The sequence below is a fragment of the Barbus barbus genome, assembly GCF_936440315.1.
Source record: "Barbus barbus genome assembly, chromosome: 6".
NCBI lineage: Eukaryota > Metazoa > Chordata > Actinopteri > Cypriniformes > Cyprinidae > Barbus > Barbus barbus.
Genome location: NC_136734.1, coordinates 29,831,880 through 29,855,587, shown reverse-complemented (window position 1 = coordinate 29,855,587; position 23,708 = coordinate 29,831,880). Strand labels below are relative to the sequence as shown.

Here is a 23,708-nt window from a genome sequence, read left to right as displayed (position 1 = left end):
ATTATTTTATTTTCAATATTTGATTTTGTTACTTTACGGAATATTTAAGAGTAGGATAGTGTTCTGTTGTTTACATTTGTGTGTCTTAATTTTGCACTTGAATTTTATTTTCAATATTTATTTTCTATATGGTTTTATTTCTATGCATCATATGGCAGGCTGCAATCTGTTGAGTTCAAATAAATACCAAATGCTCTAAAATACTGTATATAGTGTTTTTATTCTTCAATCAGTTAATATAAACGTTAAAGATGTTATAGAACGTAACAGCGTTATAGAACATAAAAAATAACGCCACAGTTACTTTGCTGAGTAACTAATTACTTTTACAGTGTGGTAACTGAGTTACTAACTCAATTACTTTTTGGGACAGTGACACTAGAGAGGACACTAGGACTTTTTCTAAAAATAAAATAGAATGAATAGACATCAAAAAGGCTAAAACAATGGGATTTGTTTTTTTTAAATCACCAATACATTTTTAGGTTTCAGGATTCTTTTTCTTCTAAACTTTGTTTAAGGATGATTCTCAACTATGTTATAAAATATATAACAATTATTTGATATACCATTTTGTTTTATGCAATATGTCTGTACAAGTTTCCATAAACTGGTTTTCCCATTAAACACAGTGTATCTATACTATATCTAATTTGCATATTAATGGGTCGCTGTTGGGACAGCATGTTGAAAAAAGAATTGTCATAATGGGAGTAATAATTGGCCAGATTTTCATAATAATATCTAATATTTCATAACAAAATAGATATATAATTTATTTTCCTATTCAATTGTCATGTCTCCCAAAATGCATCATAAACATCATTTTAGTCCTGGTGTCCTCTACAGTGGACATGAATTAAATGATGTCCTGTTTCATAACAGGAAGTCATATTTGAATAATTTGAACCCATAACATTTTCCTGAGATGTTGCTTTATGACAAACAATTAGAAAATTATTCAGATTTAAATGACAATTACAAAATATAATCATATTTCCATAAGGATGTAAAATGTTTCACTAAATTAAATTTAGCCATTTTTAAAGACCTAGGAGAGGGTGTGGTCATGGTGAAACGTCCAGTCATTTAATATCTCTGTAAAGCCCTGAATGTGCTCTGTACAGGACATCCAGACTTACATCTGTGACATGTGAGGTCTCAGAGAAATTCACTGAAATAGAATGTCCACTACAGAGGCAAAAACTGCATAGCTGGGTCTCAGGAGGATATTTATCCATAAGGGTGCATATTAAAAACTTAAATGTATGTGCTAGTTTTGAAATGGTGCAGTTTAGTACCTTTTGTAGAAGGACGAGATTCTTCATCAACCTCTTTTACCTAGTAAAATTTTCTCAGGTTTGTCATGATTATTATTTTTCTGAGAATGTTCTTTAAACAGTATATCAAGAGTGTGTCAGAGTTGAAATAAGTTGTTCTCATATGTTAAAACTGGTGTAACTTGTTTTACTTCTTTTTCATTTCCTCTATTCTTTTAAGGTGTGGTTGGTCCTGTCTATTATTGGCAAACATTTTCTTCCCCTTGTTGATATTTGAGCTGAGGATGGTTTCACTGTCATAAGCCAGGTTCATCTCTGAGTCAATTCACACATTTTTATTTATTGCTTTTATTTTGTTTACTACATCTAATGAGTTCCAGATCTCAAACGAGTATTCATGAGTTTCACATTTCACATGCTCAAATACAGTGAACAGGAGTTCTAATAATTCTGTCCTTGTGAGTCCTTTGAAAGGTTTCAGGCTTATTATAATGTTCTCATCAATCTGGCTTTGGAAGTATTGTTATTTGTATTTTATTTTTTTGTATTTTGAGTTTAATTTGCTGTGCTCACCCGATACAGAGCCCTACCCTAATGTTTCTATTGGACATGGAAATGTGCCTCTCACCATGACAACATACTCCTCCTTCTTTGAAATAAATCGCTCTTGCTTTAATCCTTCCTTCAGCCTTTAACTTCACATCAATGTGGACACAAGTATTCCAGGAATAATGGTGTTTCGTCAGAGTTTCCTCATCATTATTGTGTTCTTTGGGATGGTATTGTGTGGGTATGTATTTACTCTTCAGCAATATTAGATAGTTTGTGAATTGATGTGATAATAATGCAGTATCATTGAAAAGTCTTAATTCTAGAAGCAGTCCTTTCTCAGAAGCTGGTAAAATTACCACTGCTTGGCATGGGGCCAGGATAAAGAATTGAGCATTTCTATGTGTATATAAATTGAACAAATGAATACATGCATACATTACCGAAATGCAAACATGATGCCCTTAAAAATGCAACTCCAAAATGTCTGAGCAACACAATTATTATTATTATTAAACATATTTTTAAATTATGTGATCGTAAATTGTATATATATATATATATATATATATATATATATATATATATGTATGTGTGTGTGTAATTTTTAAATAGTGAAATAACGGTTTAAATATTTACACCTAGGTTAAAAAAAGGAGAGTAAAAAGTAATAATTGTTTTTAATAAAGACAGTTGTTATTGGTGATTATACATAAATAGAAAGAATAAGAATTATATATAAGGACAATAAAACTTATGACATTCATATAAAAAAAATACGCTAACATGTAAGATAGGGTGCCAGTCTGCTGGTATGCAATTTTTTTTTTTAGCACATACCCCTATTTTGTTATTGCTAGTGGGTCTGCAGCAACCAACAGGGTAGTCATTTTTTCCATTCTGTTATGTTTGTTTTATTTACAGACTTTTACAGCAACATCCATCTGTGTGAAAATATCTATGCATTAGTAACACTGGCCTGAAATGTCAAAAAAGTCAACCCTATCAGCAGCAACGTGTAAACGTCTCTTAAAGAGACAGCTCGCGCAATGGGTCCAAGTGAAGTCCTTTGATTATGTGTCCGCTGCAGCTCGGTATGCGCAACAATTGAAGATATTAGAAGACAAGTTTGTCATAAGAGCACAATTATAGATCTGGAACTTCTTTAAGTCTGTCTAAATAGGCTATTTAGTAATTGCAATGTCTTCTGGTCCATATCCTTTCCTCATGCTAACACTGATTAATGTAACATAAAAATATTATACATATTTATATATTTTATTGTGGAGTGACACTTTCATAAAATTGTAAATGCTCCTCTGATTATATAATGGTAAATATTACAATATCATTAAAGTTATTTAGCTTTAACCAAAGGGAGGCGTTGGAGCCTCCAAATGTACTGTTATAGTCACCATTTTTTGATTTCTGAAAGCAGTAGGCATACCTGAACTTAAAAGAACACCCTACCCACATACTTTGGAATAAATTGATAAAAATGGTCTCATTTGACAGGAAACTCTCTGAATTTTAAAACATGGGTAAAATATTGCATATTTTGTATGTAATGGTTTTACAATATTGTTATAAACACAGACGAAAAGTCAGATTTGTATTATTTTTTAATTAAGCAAAATGAGGTTAACTTACCAGTTATGCCTTCTCATACGGTAACGTTTTTACACGGTTTTAAATATATAAGGATATTGCAAATGTTTACAAGCTAGCCGCGGTGCTTTACAACAACTTATACACATCTCACTGTGGCTCATTATTTAAATAATTATGTTCACTGATTTGGTAGTTAACAAATGTTAAAAAAAAAAACAATTTACGGTGCACGGTTGACATTTTCGTGGAGCTGCATCTCTGACGGATCCGTGAGCATCATGTCTCCCGCCGGCGGCCGAACACAAGCTGCCCGGGACCCGGTGAAGGTGCTGTGTACTAGGGATGCGCGGTATACCGGTACTGGAAAAATGCCGGTATATATTATATTTCAAACGGTACGATATCATAATTTTGCTCAATTCGGTATTTCATACGCTGCAGTTGCGAAATGCACCTGTAGGTGGCAGAGCTTTCGCTTCCCAAATTGCTGCGCAACCGGTAAAATGTGACAACAGAACAGAACTACGCGATGGATCAAACAGATGAAACTATCAACGCACCTGAGATTAATAAACAAAGAGAACAGTAGAAGTGAAATATGGCATTACTTTGGATACAAAACAGATGACAAAGGTGAACGAACTTACCTTACTGCACCTGTATGCAAGCTATAAATCATGCGTTTCCACAGAGACAACACATCAAACCTTTTTAAGCACTTGTCGCTTGCTCATCCTGATCTTTTCAGGTGAGTGCATCATTCATAAATTCAGATTTAATTTGAACTTTTATTTACAACTGATCAACGCACATACAGATGTGATACAGTAAGATCAAACGTGCATGTGAGACACGCTAGAACCAGTGAAGTTTTGGTTACGTAATATATGTACTTGCATTTCATACAATCAAATATTAATTGGATTTGAATTGAGCAATCATTTTGCTATATTAATTTTAGTATCAATGATATGAAGGGAATATTTCTGCCGCGCTGTCGACCGCTAATAAGAAGCAGCAGAGAGAGTGAGATTTATTTCATGCTTTTTCTTTGGCTGAGCCTGAAATCTGAAAACAATCTGAGAGAGAGAGAGAGAGAAATAATAATGTGATTTTGAATATTATTTTGACTGTTAGAATAACACTTTACAATAAAGCAATATTTATTGCCTTAATTGCACAACTTCAGTTGTATTTTTTTTCTTCAAACTCAGTCAAAATGTAACCTATGTTCCCGGTAGGCCAGACATTTTGTTTGCCTACCGGGAAGATAAGAAGATTTGAATATCTTTTCATTTTTCATATTTTCATATTTCACTTATTACTTCAGTTAGCCTATTTTTTTTTCTCCAACATCAAAATGTAACCTATGTTCCCTGTAGGTTTTTTGTTAGTTTGATACAAAGTTATTAAGATATGAATCTGTTTTTATTATTATTATTATATTTAATAAAACGGTTCTAAATTCACTTATCTTTTGAGGCTGGTTATTTGTCACCTATGGTATCGATTTAGTATCGATGCCGAGGTATTACATTCTGGTATCGTACCGAAGCCAAAATTATGGTATCGAGCCATCCCTACTGTGTACACCGAGTCTCGCTGAGTTCTTGCTTCAGCATCTCATGTGAAACTCATATCGCCTGGATGATAATCCTCCGGTGTAAAGTGATCGTTAAGTTACACACCACCGCGGTGTTTGAAGCAGATGCATTAGTGAAGTCCAGTCTCTACAGGCCCGGAAGATACCTTCCTATTTCTTGTTAGGAAACCTGTGGACTCGATGTCCTGACAGGCTGGAGTTTGTGCAACCTCCACAAACACAATAATTTACCATGACAATGATAAATTGAAATATAAATAACTACCGAAAACACACTGACTCGCGTGCGCTAAAAGCAGAGTCCGGCACACGACTCCCTTATGTGACGTAATATGACGCGATGTTGAAAAAAAGTTTTTGAAAACTCTGTCAAGGAAAGCTTCACTTTTCCATCTAAATGTGTGCCCAGGGCCGTCGCTAGTGTGGTGAAAGGTGGGGACAATTCTAGGGGCCCCCACCACCCAGGGGGGCCCACAAAATCCAGGAATTATACTATATAGGCCCATGTTCTGTGAATAATTCTAATATTTTAGTAGTTGTATAACTAAGATATTATGAAAACCACAAAAAAGCATGCAATTTGGTTAACGAAATTGTCTACCCTCTACCCTCCCGAAAAATGGTTTAGTCTGATACGAAGTATTCTAAGAAGTCCCACCCCAGATCGAGAACAAGACGTCCAATCAGAGTTGAGACCGGTGGGCCGCTGTACAATGTGGACCGGCCCTTTGCGTAATATTATATATATTAATAAAAAATTGGATTGTAGTAAATGTAGGTATATCCTTCCATCGGTCCAGACGAATGGCCCAGGGCATTCTAATTAATTCTAATTAATTTAGCATGCTCCAGCTCAGTGCAGCGGCTCAAAAGCGCTCGTCAATGTCAAAATGTTTGAAACAGCCAATCAAAGTGTAGAAGGCGGGATTTACTGTTCACAGATGCTGAGCTGCGCGCGACTTGAATGCCAGCTGAGGTAAGATGTAAGCGGCTAAACATGACAAGACAATTCAGCAATATTTGCCAACCGTTTAGTTAAATAACAGACATTAATTTTTAGGAATGCAAACTATCACTGGCCTTTTCAAATGTCTCATATTTTAATGCCATTATTCGAATTGTCACTATGTAGGCTATAATGCAGTTTTCAGTCGACACGAGATAAGAGTTCTTGTAAATCTGCTTTGTTCCGTGATTTTACGCGTCTAAGAAAATGTTTAAAAATCTATAAAAATCATTCTCAATCTTACTCTAGAACACTGTAAATCTGAAGACTTTTGCTTTCGAGTGCTGTGCATAGGAAAGTGATTTATATTATAGGCCTAATAAAAATATAATTTGCTTAATCACACACTATTAGCATATTTTATATACACACTGGTAGTTAAAAGTTTGAAATAAATAAGGCTTTTTATTTATTTGAAAGAATATTTCATTTATTTGATCAACAATACAGTAAAACAATAGCCAAATATAATGAATTATTACACTTAAAATAGTGGTTTTCTATTTAGGATATTTTAAATGTAATTTATTGTTGTGATCAAAGTTGAATTTTCAGCATCATCCAGTCTTCAGTGTCCCTTCAGAAATAATTCTAATGATGCCTAATTTGCGGTTTAATTATCAGTTATTAATAATGGTTTTATTATTGGTATAATGGTTCTCAGTTAAAGAACCGCATTTATTTGAAATATAAGTACTTTGTAATAAGTGTAAATATATTTACTGTCGCTTAAATCAATTTAAATCAAAGTCCCTTTTTGTATTCTATAATCTTTGTGTAGGAGCCAAAAATGTGTACCTATAATGACATGTTGTTCTTATCATGACCACTGAGTGGCGCTGTTGATTTAATTGTGATAAGAGTATATAGGTAGCCTTCCTACTGTGTTAGGTAGGTGTTTGACCCGGAAGGGCAAAAAGGTTTTTGACCGCTATAGCGCGAAGTTGATGTGCGGCCTAAATGTAAGCTGTGGGAAATAGAAGTGGATATTATGCACTAAGGTGTTTTTTGGAGCTAATAAACTGATGATGATAATACAATGGAATAATCGTCTCATTTGGAGCAAGGAGGCTGGAAGAGGAAGTAACATCAAGCAAGCAAGTAGCGCGTCAACCTACTAGTCCGGGATCAAACGACTCAGTAGCTTAAAATATTAGATTTAGCTCCTACAATTCAAGTCAAAAACCTTGCATTTAGAACTCGTGTGGAACTTTGTTTTGGAACTTCGGCACTTTTTGGATACATTAAAGCTGACGGAGGACGCTGTGTTAACGGGAGTCGTTGGATTTCGTCTGTGTCAAGGAGTGCCTCAACAGTTTACCCTCGGTGTATAGGACGTCGCGATGTTGGATTTATAACTTCTAAAGCCGGCTGAAGAACAACATACCAATCGGATCATCATATGGCGCCCAACGCATTGAGGTATGAGTAGCGCTATACTGTTTAATGGCCATTTAATTGTGTGCACACATTACTAAAAGGAATGTAATGGTCTGATCGCCGACACGGACGGATAAAAAGACTTTGGTATTGACCTTCGGTACTGACTTTTGGTATTGACTGTTGCAACGAACTATTTAAAAAAAGACTAACCCTCATGGAGACTCGCGACGTAACATCTGATAAAACTGCGGGGTCTGTTGTATCAGCTATTAGTAAATCAAACAGTGTGGTTAGCAATGTGGAAGTACAAACTGAAAAACGTGTGGTTAAACTTTCATTTAAAGCATTAGCTGATAAATTGGATAAGTTGCAAGCTGGCAGAAAAGCGAAACTGAATAAGGCAAACAATATAAAAAAACCCTTGCAAGGTTTTATTCAAAGGGGTGACAAATCACAGGTACAAAGTGCACTTGAAGAGCTCATTGAGGTATGTGATAATGCAAAAAGCATGCATGAGTCTTTATTGGGTTTATTGCCACCTGATGAAAAGGAAGAACATGAAACTTGGTTTAAGGCAAAAATGATGTTTATTGATGAGTGCATTGCTGATGCAAACCAATGGGTTGGGTGTAATGAAGGTAGTGCGCTTATAAGCCAATGTGATGTTGTTGTTGTTGATGATGGTATTAATCCAAATGACAGCGTGTCTAATGTTGAAAGTAAACGTTCAAATAAGGGTAGCATGAGCAGTAGCAGAATCAGCACCACATCCTCTGCAAGGGTAAAAGCAGAGGCAGATAGAGCTGCACTTGTTGCTCGTGTTGCAGCTTTAAAAGATAGACATGATCTTGAGGAGCAGGAGCAGCAGTTAAGGAGGAAAAGGGAGCAGCTTGATTTGGAGACTGAATTGGCTGCATCTACTGCTAAGTTGGCAGTGTTGGAGGCTTTTGAACAAAAAAGTTCTTCTCGTGGATCTGTGAGTGTCACGAATTCCCACTTTGAAAAGAAGAGGAAATCTGGAAATGTGTTAAACCCTATGGCAAAGGACTTTAAATCTGGACTAGGAACAGTGGTTCAACAAAGTGTCTGTTCATTACCACCTGACCAGACAGTTGATGTGCGGCCTAAAATAAGTGAGAGTCAGATTAACATTGCCACAAGTCATCAGCATGTGTTTGATAAACAACGGCCGGCGACAGTTCTACAGGTAACATCACAGCATACAACTTCTCAATTAAAGGACAAGCAATCTGTATGTTATTCAACTGGTCAAAATCCACCTGATGGGATACTTACCATTATGCAGAGGCAAAATGAGATTACAACTGCATTACTTCAACAGCAACGTTTAATGTCATTGCCACCAAGAGATATTCCCATATTTGATGGAGACTCACTTCAATTCAGAACCTTTATAAAAGCTTTTGAACAAGGTGTGGAAGGGAAGGCCAGTAAGGTGGATTGTTTGTACTATTTGGAGCAATTTACTCGTGGACAGCCACGAGAGCTGGTGCGTAGTTGTCAACATATGGCTCCTGAGCGTGGTTATACAGTAGCAAAGAATCTTTTACAGGAACATTTTGGTAATGAGTATAAAATTGCTACTGCTTATATTGAAAAGGCTCTTGCTTGGAAACCTGTAAAGTCTGAGGATGTGAAATCACTGCAAGCTTATGCTTTGTTCTTGCGGGGCTGTTGCAATGTAATGGAGGAGTTCCAGTACATGCAAGAAATGGATATGCCTGCAAACATGCGAAGTGTTATTTCTAAATTGCCATTCAAGCTAAGGGATCAGTGGAGAACAACAGCTTATGACATAATGGAAACATGCAACCGCCGAGCTTGTTTTATGGACTTGGTCAATTTCATAGAACGTTTTGTCCGAATTCTTTCAGACCCCTTGTTTGGTGATATTCAGGAGTCATCACTTGGTGTTACTGAAATGAAGACATTGACCAGATTCAAGTCACAGCTCAAGGAAAGAATGAAGGGAAACACTTTCGCTACTTCAGTAGCAAACATTGACTCCTTTTCAGGAGTCATGAGTTCAACATTGGATTCAGGGAAGGCTGACAAGGTCTATTGTATATGTTGTTCTAATAATCACTCATTGGAGGAGTGTGATCAGTTCAATTCAAAGAAGCATAAGGAAAAGATATACTTTCTTAGGGAAAAAGGAGTTTGCTTTGCATGCTTGTGTATTGGGCACATGAGCAAGGATTGCAAAGGGCGCTTGAATTGCAAAGTTTGTCATCAATCTCACCCTACTGTGCTTCACATCAAAAACCAATCAGCAGCAGTGAAACAGTCAACATCTGATAATAGGTTAGTTTCTTCCAAAATATGTGGGCATACAGGGGTCGGTAAGGACCGATGTGCATTGTCGATTCTCCCAGTACAAGTTAAATCCAGCAAGGGAAACAAGGTCATTAAAACATATGCATTCTTGGATCCAGGTAGTTCAGCTACATTCTGCTCAGAACAGCTTATGCAGAAGCTGAATATCTCAGGTAAACGGGTCACATTTCTGCTCAATACAATGGGGCAACAAGCCATTGTTCCAGCTTATTCCTTGACTGGTTTGGAGGTGTCCAGTCTTGATGACAGTAACTTCTATCAACTTCCTGAGGTGCTCACGCAGCAGAAAATGCCAGTAAGTACTGACAACATGATAACATCTAAAGAGTTGGCTATGTTTCCATACCTATCAAAGGTGCACATCCCAAACATAAAGGCAAATGTTGATTTGCTGATTGGTACCAATGCTCCCAAGATATTGGAACCTTGGGAGATCATTAACAGCTGTGGGACTGGCCCATATGCTGTTAGGTCAGTGTTGGGATGGGTTGTTAATGGTCCACTGAATGGAAACAGTGGTTCAAGGGGAATGGAGCGTCCTACTGTTACAGTGAATCAGATTGCTGTGTGCAGATTGGAGGAAATGTTAATCAGTCAGTACAATCATGACTTCAACGAAAGCACTGCGAAGAAGGAAATGTCAAGGGAGGACATCAGGTTCATGGAAATCATGGATCAGTCAGCGGTACTCCAAGATGGGAAATATTGTTTGAAGTTGCCTTTTAAAACCAAAGAAGTCTATCTGCCTAACAACTTTGCTGTAGCAAAGCAACGGGTCCTTGGTTTGAAGAAAAGGTTTCTGAACAACCATGATTTTCACAAGGAATATGCGGGATACATGAATGATGTCATCAGTAAGGGCTATGCAGAACAAGTACCTCAAGAACAGGTACACTGTGAAATTGGGAAAGTATGGTATATCCCTCATCATGGTGTACATCATCCAAGAAAAAGATCTATTCGTGTAGTGTTCGATTGTGGAGCCACATATCAAGGAACATCGTTGAACAACAAACTTCTGCAGGGACCTAACCTTACCAGCTCTTTGCTTGGAGTTCTCACTCGCTTCAGACAGGAACCTGTAGCTTTTATGGGTGACATTCAGGCTATGTTCCATCAAGTGAAGGTGGCTGAAGAAGATAGAAATTTTCTTCGCTTTCTTTGGTGGCCTGATGGAAACATCTCTGAGAGACTTATGGAGTATAGAATGACTGTACATTTATTTGGTGCAGTTTCCTCTCCGAGCTGTGCAAGTTATGCCCTGAGGAAAACTGCAGATGACAATCAGTTTCAGTTTCCACCTCATGTGATTCAATCTGTCAAACAGAATTTCTATGTGGATGATTGTTTACAGAGCTCGGCTACAGAAAGAAAAGCTATAAAAACGATGAAGGATCTCATTGCCCTGTGTCAGAAAGGAGGATTCATTTTGGAAAAATGGATCAGTAATAGTCGTGCACTGTTGCAATCTATCTCAGTGGAACAAAGAGCCAAAGACCTTAAGGAGTTGAATTTGGACCGAGATAAACTTCCAATTGAAAGAGCATTGGGCCTACAATGGTGTGTAGAAACGGACTCTTTTAAATTTAAATTGGAGGTAAAACAGCAGTCTCTTACAAGACGTGGCATGCTTTCGGTCACTAGCTCTGTGTACGATCCTTTAGGGTTCTTGGCTCCAGTCATGTTGTCTGCCAAGATGCTGCAACAAGAATTGTGCAGGAGAGGTTGTGGATGGGATGATGCCATACCACAGGACATTTTAAGTAAGTGGAAAAGATGGTTGGAGGATCTGAGGTCACTAACTGCATTCACTGTGGACAGGTGCATTGAGCCAAGGGATTTTGGAGATCTTAGGCATGTTCAATTACATCATTTTGCTGATGCCAGTAACAATGGGTACGGCACAGTAACTTACATCAGAATGTTAAGTCATGAGAACCGCATTCACATTGCCTTTCTACTTGGTAAAGCCAGAGTAACACCATTGAAGGCTGTTACCATCCCCCGTTTGGAGTTGACAGCAGCTGTGCTTGCTACTAAGGTGGACACAATGCTAAAGGAAGAGTTGACCATCCAGTTAGAAGATTCTGTCTTCTGGACTGACAGTACTGCTGTACTGAAGTACCTTAACAATGAAGATAAGCGTTTCCACACATTCGTAGCTAACAAAATTGCAACCATTAGAGAAAAAGTTGAACCTTCGCAATGGAGATATGTCAGTTCTAAGGATAATCCAGCTGATTACGCTTCAAGAGGAATGAAGGTTAGAGACTTTCTGAAGAACAGCAGGTGGCTTGAAGGTCCAGCCTTCTTGAAGTTGCATGAGGATTATTGGCCTATAGACACACCATATCTCTCGATAGATTTTGATGATGCAGAGGTTAAGCAAAAAACCACGGTAAATGTTATTAGTGTGAATGAAGTGTCCAACCCTGTTGACCAACTAATTGTTTACTTTTCTGAGTGGAGGAGGCTTAAAATAGCGGTGGCCTGGTTTCTCAAGTTGAAAATGATTTTGTTGGAAAGAATTCGCTTGGGAAAGATGCAGAAAGCTACTAATGCTGGTCATCAATCGAGCAATCAAGACAGCGGTGTACAGTTTGAGGGATCAAGAATCACAGTGATGCCTAAGAGTTTTGCTTTGACATTGGATGATCTTTTGGGGGCAGAGGAAGCCATTGTTCGTTATTCACAGCAAAGAAAATTCAGTGAAGAAATTTCTGCTCTAACATCTGGGAAAGTGACGGTGAATCGGCAAAGTCCTATTTATCGGTTGGATCCGTTTTTGGATGATGGACTTTTACGAGTTGGAGGAAGATTGAGTAAAGCAGCCATGCCTGAAGAGGTAAAGCATCCACTCATACTTGGTAAAGATCAGCATATTTCTATGCTTATTCTGAAGCATGTGCATGAAAGTCTGGGTCATGGTGGACGAAGCCATACGTTATCCACAGTTAGAAGGAAATTTTGGATTACTAACTCCTACTCGGCTGTTAGGAAGATAATTTCTAGATGTGGCTTTTGTAGACGCCATAATAGAAGAGCAGCTGAACAAAAGATGGCAGATCTTCCAACGGAGAGGATCCTTCCCGATCTACCACCATTTACCAACACTGGAGTAGACTACTTTGGGCCAGTGGAAGTGAAGAATAGAAGGGTAACCTGTAAAAGATATGGGGTAATATTCACCTGTATGGCAAGCAGAGCAATCCATCTTGAGGTAGCAAGTTCACTAGAAACGGATGCATGTATTAATGCATTACGTCGCTTCATTAGCAGGAGAGGACAAGTGATACATCTAAGATCCGATAATGGTACTAACTTTATTGGAGCACAAAGAGAATTAAAGGAAGCTCTTGCTTCACTGAATCATGAAAAGATTCAAGGAATGTTGTCACAAGTTGGAATTCGTTGGAGTTTTAATCCACCAGCAGGTTCACACCATGGTGGTGTTTGGGAGAGAATGATACGCTCTGTGAAAAGAGTTCTTAGCTCTGTTCTACGTCAACAAAGGTTAGATGATGATGGCCTTCATACGGTTTTCTGTGAAGTGGAATCCATTTTGAATGATCAACCAATTACTAAGCTGTCGGATGATCCTAATGATTTGGAGCCCCTCACGCCAAATCATCATCTTCTCTTGAAAGGGAAACCAGCTTTACCCCCTGGAGTGTTCGAGCCTCATGACCAATACGTGAGAAAACGATGGAGACAGGTGCAGTATCTGTCAGATCTTTTCTGGAAGAGGTGGCTACGGGAATATCTGCCTTTACTTCAAGAGAGGCAAAAGTGGAATCAGAAGAAAAGAAGTTTGATTGCTGGAGACATTGTAGTAATTATGGACTCTTCAGCTCCTCGTGGCTCCTGGGCTCTTGGCAAGGTTTTAGAGGTTTTTCCAGATAAGCATGGTCTAGTGCGTTCTGTGAGGCTGCAGACCAAAACTAGTATCATTGAAAGACCTATAACAAAACTTTGTTTATTACAAGAAGTGTAGAAAAGACAATTGGGTGTATGGTATTGTTTGGCTCCTTTGTTTTCATTGTGTTTGAATTGTTATGTTTGTCCACCATTAACAATTAGGGGTCGGTGTGTAGGAGCCAAAAATGTGTACCTATAATGACATGTTGTTCTTATCATGACCACTGAGTGGCGCTGTTGATTTAATTGTGATAAGAGTATATAGGTAGCCTTCCTACTGTGTTAGGTAGGTGTTTGACCCGGAAGGGCAAAAAGGTTTTTGACCGCTATAGCGCGAAGTTGATGTGCGGCCTAAATGTAAGCTGTGGGAAATAGAAGTGGATATTATGCACTAAGGTGTTTTTTGGAGCTAATAAACTGATGATGATAATACAATGGAATAATCGTCTCATTTGGAGCAAGGAGGCTGGAAGAGGAAGTAACATCAAGCAAGCAAGTAGCGCGTCAACCTACTAGTCCGGGATCAAACGACTCAGTAGCTTAAAATATTAGATTTAGCTCCTACACTTTGATTTAATGCAACATTGTTGAAGAAAAATATTAATTTATATTTTTAATCTTACCCAAGACTGAATGGTATCACATTTTCCACAAAAATATGAATGTAGGGGTTTATTACATTTTATAATATTAATACGTAATATAGTTTAATTTAGCTCAAAGGGAATCATTTATGATTTTATAGGGATTTGAACAGAATCAGTAGCTGTATCCGAAATCGCCCCCTATACCCTCATTCACTATTCCCTACATTAGTCCACTCATATAGTTCACTTGAAGGAGTGAATGAAAACGAGTGAGTGAATTCGGACACTGAACCCAGCTAACCATAATACGTGTTTGTTACGTAACTGCAACGTAATTTGACGACCGAACTTTCGTTGTGACAACGTAACTAGTTACGTTGTGACAACCGGAAAAGTGAAATTCCCGGATACGTTGCTACAACGTAACTTCGTGACGTTGCCAGTTCGTAACTGCGACGTCGTGGCAACGTTGCGGATCAATAGTTGTGTGCTGGTAATCAGTTGGTAATTTTTTTGTAATTATTTATTTTCAATGGGCGGACATGCAGTAGTTTAACCTAATTTATGTCCTCATATGCCCAAACTAATTTAAAGGCTGTTTCAACAGCTGTGAATGATGAATACAGACTCAAAATGAATTTAATTTATTTATTTTGAAAAACACACACATATGAACAGTAAAATACACCCAAATTATTAATAAAAACATAGGATATACAGCGAAATATGAATGAAAGCATTCAGGAGGTTCCGTGCTCAGCATCATTATAAACAGATATGCTATAGCATAATATTTGCTAGCAGACAATTCAGATAATTAAGGAAAGATACCATAATCACAGATGTATAAATATTAACAAAAGTACTTAAAGTAGACTGTATAAACATAATTTTTCGAAATAATATCTTTAAAATATTGAAAATGTTTGTAAAACAGAACAATGACCAATTATAACCACATGTGAACATATTTCACACAAAAATGTAAATTCTGTTACTTACCCTCATGTCGCTCCAAACCCATAAGACCCTTTTGTGCAGAACACAAATGAAGATATTTTTAACAGATGCCTTGTGTACGCAAAAAACAGCAACAACAAAAATATTATGTTTTTATTCACAAATTATGTATATCCAATGCATTTTCACAAAAGCAGCATGAGATGAACAGTTCTCACGCCAACACAACACTTATGCATCATGGTTAACTTACATTTTGCACATGTTACAGTTGTTAATAAAAGTATTTTAAAAGTATAAAAAATGTTGTGCTTCCTAACTCAAGCTCAGTGCTTTACTGTCACATGTGTATTACCAAGAAGTAAATGTGTAATATTACCAGTAACTACACTTATTAATGCAAAACTATAATCATTTTATGATTTAATTATCTTTATTTTAGTTAGTCTGGAGCCCTGCTATATATGCATTGCAAATGTGGTACAATTAAAATTACTATGCAAGTACTAAAAAAAAAGTCAGCTGCTGAAATGTTAAAAGGAGAGTACATAAGAACTGCACCAAAACAGTGACTCTAAAATGGTTATAAAAACCAAACCAAATATAAATACTGAGAATGTGTTTGACATTCAAAGAAAAAAAGAACTTGCACAGCAAAAGATGCAGTGACCTGTGGCTAAATGGCCTTTGGTTTTATGTAGCTGTGATTGACACACAAACAAAAGGGGAAAAAAGATAATAGCGTCGCTGAATATGAGTCAAATATTGCATATCTCTGTACAAATTAAAGTCTACTCATTCTTAATGAGTGATTATTATCTAATCAGTATGTCAGGGGTTCTCAACTCTGGCCCTCAAGGTCCACTGTCATACAGAAGTTGCGTCTCAATCAGCTTCATAGTTCGCTAGGTTGTACATTAATATATTATGCACACAAATTCAGGCACTGGTAAGGACAGCTACACACTGGTGACTATTTTCGTCCTCATTGTACAACATCACTACTGACATTTATGCACAACAGTAAAACTGATATATTTTTTTTATGCTATTTTCAGCACATTATGATAAATACTTTGTTATATGTATGCGCACGATTTCAGTCATAAATAAATATTTGCTAGATTAGACATTACCTGTCTAGTGATGTATGCTTATGCTGAAATATAATATTGGTTTGTGTTTTAAAATCTATCACGTGTCATTTTGTAGCGAATTATCTCTTAAGTTTTGAGCTTCAGAACTTCCTATAAGGGAACATAGTGAGCATCGATGCTTTCTGGTTTTCACAGCTTTTTTAGGGAGCAAACTAAATTTTGTGATTGAGACAGCCCTTAAACACTGACTACTAAGCAAGGGACCCAAGTGATTCACACCCAGAGTTTAGGTCCACACCTGATCACGCTCACCTGTTTGTGACTTTATATTTAGTAAAACTGAAGAACTTGATTAGTTTGTTCATGTGCACTGCACTAGGTTGGAACAAAACTCTGCATGTAAGTGGACCTTGAGAGACAATGTTGAGATCTCCTAACATGACGATTCAGAGAGGCAGGATGACTTCTAGATTGATGACTTACAACACTGGTGTCCAGTCCTGGGCATGGAGGACCAACATACTGCAGAGTTTCTGGTGATCCTTGATCAACTGCTCAGGTCTGCTTTATTGGGGTTGGAGCTAAACCAAACTAAAAAAAAAGAGAAAGACAAAATAAAGTTAAAAATTATGATTCATAAATATGCACAACATCTGAAAATGCGCAAAGATGAGAAGAAAGCAATGTGTTTAATGAGAACTTTCAACCCACTGAAAAATAAGAAATATTAAGTCACAGATGCATTTTTTATTCTTGTTATTCTTATTATTATTCTTCAAATAAATTATAATTACCTTTTGGTTTATTGATGATTTTCAGTCTCTGAAATAGAAACATTCTATCAATTATGGATGGCATCATACATCATATGTAACGATATTTATTAGGAGATCTAACACCATGTCTACACCGAATGGCCCAACAAAATACAATAGAACCTATAATTATATGATGATGTCTACACTGGATGCAACACAACAAATCCCTGACCGTAAACTGATGCCTCGTTCTATTTATGACGTACTGACACAAAGTTCAAATGATTTTCAATGGTCCCTTTGTCGCGTCCAGTGTAGACACGGTTTGAGAGTGTCTAGCTTGGGTATAGAGAATGGGAATCTACGTCATTGTGCATTGCATTCTGGGTATAAAATACAAATCACCAGAGGAAAAGATGACTATTTATGTTAATATTTTTAAGAGCTTCTGGCATTTTATTAGAATAAACGAATTAATATTCGAATCCCTTGTGGTATTAAAGATTGTCGTCAGTTATTTATTTTTTTGAAATAAGTCTCTTTATGTTCACCAAGAAAACGGCATTTATTTGATCATAAATAAAAACTAATGTTGTGAAATATTATTATTATTTAAAATAACTGTTTTCTATGTGAATATATTGTAAAATGTAATTTATTCTTGTTTTCGCAAAGAGTGATTTCTTAAGGATCATGTGACACTGAAGACAGGCATAATGATGCTGAAAATACAGCTTTGATCACTTTTTAAAACATACTGAAATAGAAAATAGTTATAAAAAAATGGTAATTTCACAATATTACTGTTTTACTGTATTTTAATCAAATAAATGCAGCAGTAGTGAGCATAAAAGTCTTCTTCAAATACATGACAAATCTGACCCTTAAACTTTAGGCAGTGTATGTTTGAGGTATTACTTACTAGTCATATGGTTCATAATGTCTAGAGATGTTCTTCGACAGGAGATACGCTCCACCTCTAGCGCTTGGCCATCAGCGTGGAAGAACATAGGAACATAAACAATCTGTCACAGAGCCAACAATATTTATTATACAATGCCAGATTTATTTGAACTATAGCAGAGGTGAAATGCAGAAAACAAAAATAATAATTTACAGAATATACTATTTAATAACAATGTACATTATAGGTTTACTTTAGTAATGCTCTTACAGTGTTACTTATGTTTGGACATCAAAGCCCTTTTAAAGTAACTAACAGGCAAACACACACAATTTTGCAAAAGAAAATTACAGATGCATGGTGATAAAGGCAAAATATTTTGTGCAAGATGCATATAAAGTTATTTAAGCTTTCTCAGATCACCTGTGTTTTCTATTTCTCTGTCAGCAGCTCCCTTCAGAAATTGTTTAAATCAGGAACTTCTCCTGTGTCATAGAGGGTTTTTTCTGACACTTCTGAAATCACAGAACAAGTATCAATATGTGTTTAAAGATCAAAACCTGTTTTAAGTTTCAGCCCATTTTCACGCTCTGTGTAAGTGATGTATCAGATTAACTGTACAGTAACATTACATACTTTTAGGTTAAATTAGTTTACTTCCATTCATCCTTTGACAACTTGCCAGCAAAACCTTTATATAAAAAACGCTCATCTACACATAAGATGCCATTAAAAGCCCAAACTTTCAGAAACAAGAGCTCAAGTCTATAGCTAGCTCTTATAGTTAACTTAGCCTCACGGTTGAGATGCTAACGGACTTTTTCCGAAGACACTAAACCATTTCTATAAAGTAAATATTCAACAGAAGCGTGTCATTTACATGAAAAAAAAGTGTCAGGAAAACTTGTATGTACTATTTGTGTAATTTTAGAGACTAAACTTACCTGAAATTAGTGAAAACAGCAGTGAGAGATGGCGTTTAGCTGTTTGACAGTTGAGCTGCGCCCCGTTTCCATGGTGACTTCCTCCGCTCCAGCTCAGCGCGCGCACATTAAAGCACGTAGAAGTCACTCAGAATTTACGTAAATATAATAATAATATAATATAATAGCTTTAGAAATGGTAAACGTGGTGTAGAAATAACAATGAAAAAACATTGATTAAAAACTAAGGCGTATAAATAGGGATATATTTTTTCGTATACATGCATCATGAACAATTTTTAAACTTTGTTTTATGTATTTTTTAAATATATTTTCAAAATATATTTCAATATATTTAACAGTTCTACATTCCTATGGGTGTAATTAATGTGAATTTATTAATAGGGCTATATAAAGATAGTTTATTATGGTGTTTGAACTACTGAGATGTTTAATATGTTTTTAAGGATGCATTATAGGCATATTAATATTATATAAATGATTGTTAACAGGTGTACTACACAGCGCAAGCGTTTTCAACCAGATAACCCACTGGGGGCAATTTCTGCCATGCCAAATATACAGAATATTTGCATATAGTTTGCGAATATTAATAACAAATATAACCTATGGGATGTGCAGGTTGTGCGGTGACACATAACCTGAAACTATTTCTACATCTATTTCTTCACTTCCTATATTAAAAGCAGTCGTCCATATTTGACTTGGTGAAAAGAAACACATTTTATCTTTAAGGAACGTTCAATCTTGTGTCTGAAGTTTAATTAAGCGGCATTATGGTAATCAGAGAGCATATAAAGAATGTACACAGATACATTACGTGCATACGACGTCGTGGTTACGTTGTCAGTAAGTCATTAAATTACCAACATATTACGATTAGAGTATCTATCTGGGACGTTCTTGGTTATCTTGTTACGTTAGGAGGACGTACTGACGACGTTGTGAGTTGGTAATGGGATGGTAATGGAATTACATGCATACGACGTCGTGGTTACGTTGCCTATTGGTAAGTCATAAAATTACCAATACGTTACGTAACGGTTACGTCTTGTGTTAGCTGGGAATGCACCGGAAGAACTGCCGCTTTTGCATAGTTTGCTTCCTGTTAAATAATCATTCGAAACGGCATCTCCAAAATTAAGATTGAAGGATTTATCTTGAACTCTGTCAGGGAAATTATGTATAAACCCTAATAGTCAATTTACAATTAATTTTGTACCTTTGTTGTATTCCGCTGTATTACGCCGTGGACGAGCGCTTCTAAAATCAATGAATGGATATGATTCAGCTGCGGGCGCCATCTTCTGGCGAGACGCGGGAATTCATTCGGCGCGCGACTCTCACAGTGCATTCTGGGGATTCTCTAGCCGTTGAGTGTACATCGGTTGTACACTCGTTTTTGCGGTGCATTGTGGGATTGAATGAGTGCACTCGAGAACATCCACTAAGGTTTCGAACACCACTTAAAATGGCCGTCCCCTCAAATAGTGCACTATTTGAGGGTATAGGGGGCGATTTCGGATACAGCCAGTAGTGTTACGGCGATTCACTGAACGAGCCGTATGACAAACTCTGTACTGGATATTAAAATCCAAAATATAGTGAAAACACTATTAAATAGCACAGTAACGAAATCGACAGATTAAGGCATTAACTTGTGAGCAGAAAACACAAAATACTTCTCTTTTAAAATATAAATCAGATTTTATTTATATAAACTTAAGACATAAACTAATCTAACACATGAACACAAGCATTCACACATTCACACGTTGCAGAAAGAGAGAGAGTGAGGAAAGGATGAGTTTAAGAGAATGGAAATGTGAAATCCCAAGTTTACAGCAATATGTTCTATTGCATAGACCTGAACAACCATCAATCACTTATTTAACCCTCGCTTTGAGTTTCTCAATGAGGCTAAAATTTACATTAAAGTCACCAATTCAGAACTTGGAGGCGTTGCTTGCTTGCCTGTCTTACGGGGTTTCCTTTGTGTCGTCGTTGCAGACGGGGTTCCCCGAAGTGTCTGATTGGCTGGAAGTTCAGTAGCCTTTGAAGTGACGTCTTTGGGCGTTGGCTTGCTGGACGTTTGAAGAAGTGCAGTCGAAGCTGGACTTTGTATCAAACTTACATTAACACACGAAACTCCACGGAAAGAAAAGAAACTAACGTAAAATAATAAAATAAAATGATGTAACGAGACTAAGGTGTTTTCCTTCTCATTATGGCACATGAGGCCAGAGCACGCGGTGAGAGGGACCAGAGACGAGAGAGAGAGAGTAAGAGAGAGAGAATGGAGGAGGGACAATATGGCGTTCCGATCGGCTCTTTAATATGACTTTGCTACATGCACTCGTCTCAATGAACGTCTCACTCAACGTCTTATTTTTTTCTTTCTTTCTGCTATTTATTCCATTCATTTTAAGACGCAGACGTGACGCAGACGTCACGTAAATCACGCGTGGCAGTGAAGTGTCGAGTCAGACGTCACGCGTCATTCACGTGTGGCAGTGAAGTTATTAATTATTTTTTTCTCTAACACGTATTTAACACTCTACTCAACATGGCTCAGTGCAGTGTGCCAGCGGTTGCGATCGGTTCTTTAATATGACTTTGCAACATGCACTCGTCTCAATGAACGTGACACTTGCGTCTGTCTTATAACGTGATGTCTGCGTCTGTGATTTATATATAGGATATTGTGTGTGTGCTGTTTAACCCACATTTTGAGGGCCAAATGCCCCCACAAAGATAGAAATATGAAGAAACAAACTTGATATAGGCTATTGCATTTTTATAGCTTATTGTTGGGGTTGTTATTGTTTTTTTATATAGTTTTAAAAGGCCTAGGTTACAGCACTTTGGTAGACTAGAAAACAGACAACTCGATTGCGTTTTCTGTAGATCCTTTAAATAGAAGAATAGAATTGAAAAATAGGCTACTATTTTTTATATATAAGTCACCTGTGGTGAAAAAAAAAACGACTGTAAACTTTTTTTAAAATAGTTTGTAAACTATTATTTGACTTTTGTTTATGACGTTTTGCCCCTTTATTAAACATTTAGTTAAATGTTAGTTAAATCAGCCCAAATGTTTACAACTACTCTTTTGTGTTGGTCAAGAGACTCCTAGTGGTGAATAGTAGCCTAGGCTACATGATTTCTTGATAAGTAGGCTATCTGTGCATAAGTTGACAAGAAACAATGGCAAACAAATATTTTAACATGAACATTTGTGTAAATTCATTACTATTTGGAATAAAAGCTATACAGGTAAAATCACTTAATTAAATACAACTGAAGATCAGTGGGAAAAAATAATAAAGAATGAGTGAGTGGAATGTGCTGGAAACCGCCCTTGCAGCAGACTATGGCAGACGCAGACGTCACGTTCGGCAGACGCAGACGTCACGTTCGGCACACGAACGAGTGATGTGGCAGACGCAGACGAGACGTTCGGCAGACGCAGATGTCACGTTCATTGAGACGAGTGCATGTAGCAAAGTCATATTAAAGAGCCGATCGGAACGCCATAGGACAACAGTCTTAAACTCGCTTCTGGACACATCCCCTCTGGACGTCTTGACCAATTAGATAGGCTATTATCTTAGCTAGGGTGTGTTCTTTACATCATAAATCAGCTTGTTATCAGTCACATGGTCCAAATTTTACAGGCTTTGGCAAAGTATACCTTTTTGAACATGATTTCATAATAAGACTATGATGCCTTTGACAAAGAATTGACCGGAAGAAACATTTCAAGCATGAATTCTCAAACTCATAGATACTAAACATGCAATAGGTCTCTTTAAGGCTCGAGCCATTCAATACTTATTAAAAAGACATACATATTATTTGATTAAAACATGATATGTGGGTACAACATAAAAATGTCCTTTTAGGTTGATTTTATGTGCATATGGAGAAGAAAGTTTTTGTATAGTTCTAAGGAGAACGAATGCATGTTCTTTAGACGAAGGAATGTTGGTTTGGACGGTCTTTTATGTGTGGAGACGCGTCCGAAAGAGTCTGTAGCTAATGATTTTCTATCACAGGTTTACGTGTGAACATCAGTCTTGATTACTTGCAACAAATTTGACAGTCTCCTTCTTGAATTGGAATTATCAATAAGTGTTTCTTTTTTCTCAGTGTTGCAAGTTGTTTGGTGAAAGAGAGCTTGCTAGTTGGGATTGCTTGCTTCCAACTAGATTTATGACGTGCTGTTCCTTAAGACCTCTCTGCATTCCAGCTCCTCAGGTTTCAATGTTCTGATGCATCTTAAAATTGTCTGATTCAGTCTCTGATATCCTACATGAAGCAGCACAATAGTTTTTAACATTGATAATAATCAGAAATGTTTGTTGAGCAGTAAATCAGTATATTATAATGATTTCTGAAGATCATGTGACACTGAAGACTGGAGAAATGATGCTGAAAATTCAGCTGCACATCACAACAGTCAACTATATTTTACTATGTATTCGCATAGAAGACAGCTGTTTTAAATTGTAACATTATATATTTCACAGTACTGTTTAGTGTATTTTCATCATCAAAATAATTAGTATACTCTTCTCCACAATTGGAGCTCTATTACTTATAATGATAGATGTCAAGCTCCTGCAAAAGGACAAATACTGTATATGACCAATAGAAAGGCCTATTAAAACAGTCCACATTCTGCACTATTTAAGTCTTCTGGACGATACCAGAGCATTGTGTCATTTGGACTGATAATATTGGTATT

General features: G+C 36.8%; 1 protein-coding gene across 3 annotated transcripts in view; it reads left to right on the top strand.

Moving 5' to 3' along the window:
* Positions 1 to 1,933: 1,933 nt before the first annotated feature.
* LOC306870698 (globoside alpha-1,3-N-acetylgalactosaminyltransferase 1-like) overlaps positions 1,934 to 23,708 on the top strand; it is a 30,978-nt gene continuing 9,203 nt past the window's right edge. The window contains exon 1 of one of the 3 annotated variants that reach the window (XM_079418121.1): positions 1,934 to 2,070. In XM_079418121.1, coding sequence (XP_079274247.1) covers positions 2,012 to 2,070 — 59 coding nt within the window. In that variant the 5' untranslated portion in view covers positions 1,934 to 2,011. Of the gene's footprint in view, positions 2,071 to 6,933; positions 7,472 to 23,708 lie in introns of those variants that run through there. The other 2 variants (XM_079418123.1, XM_079418122.1) reach the window with 2 other exon arrangements.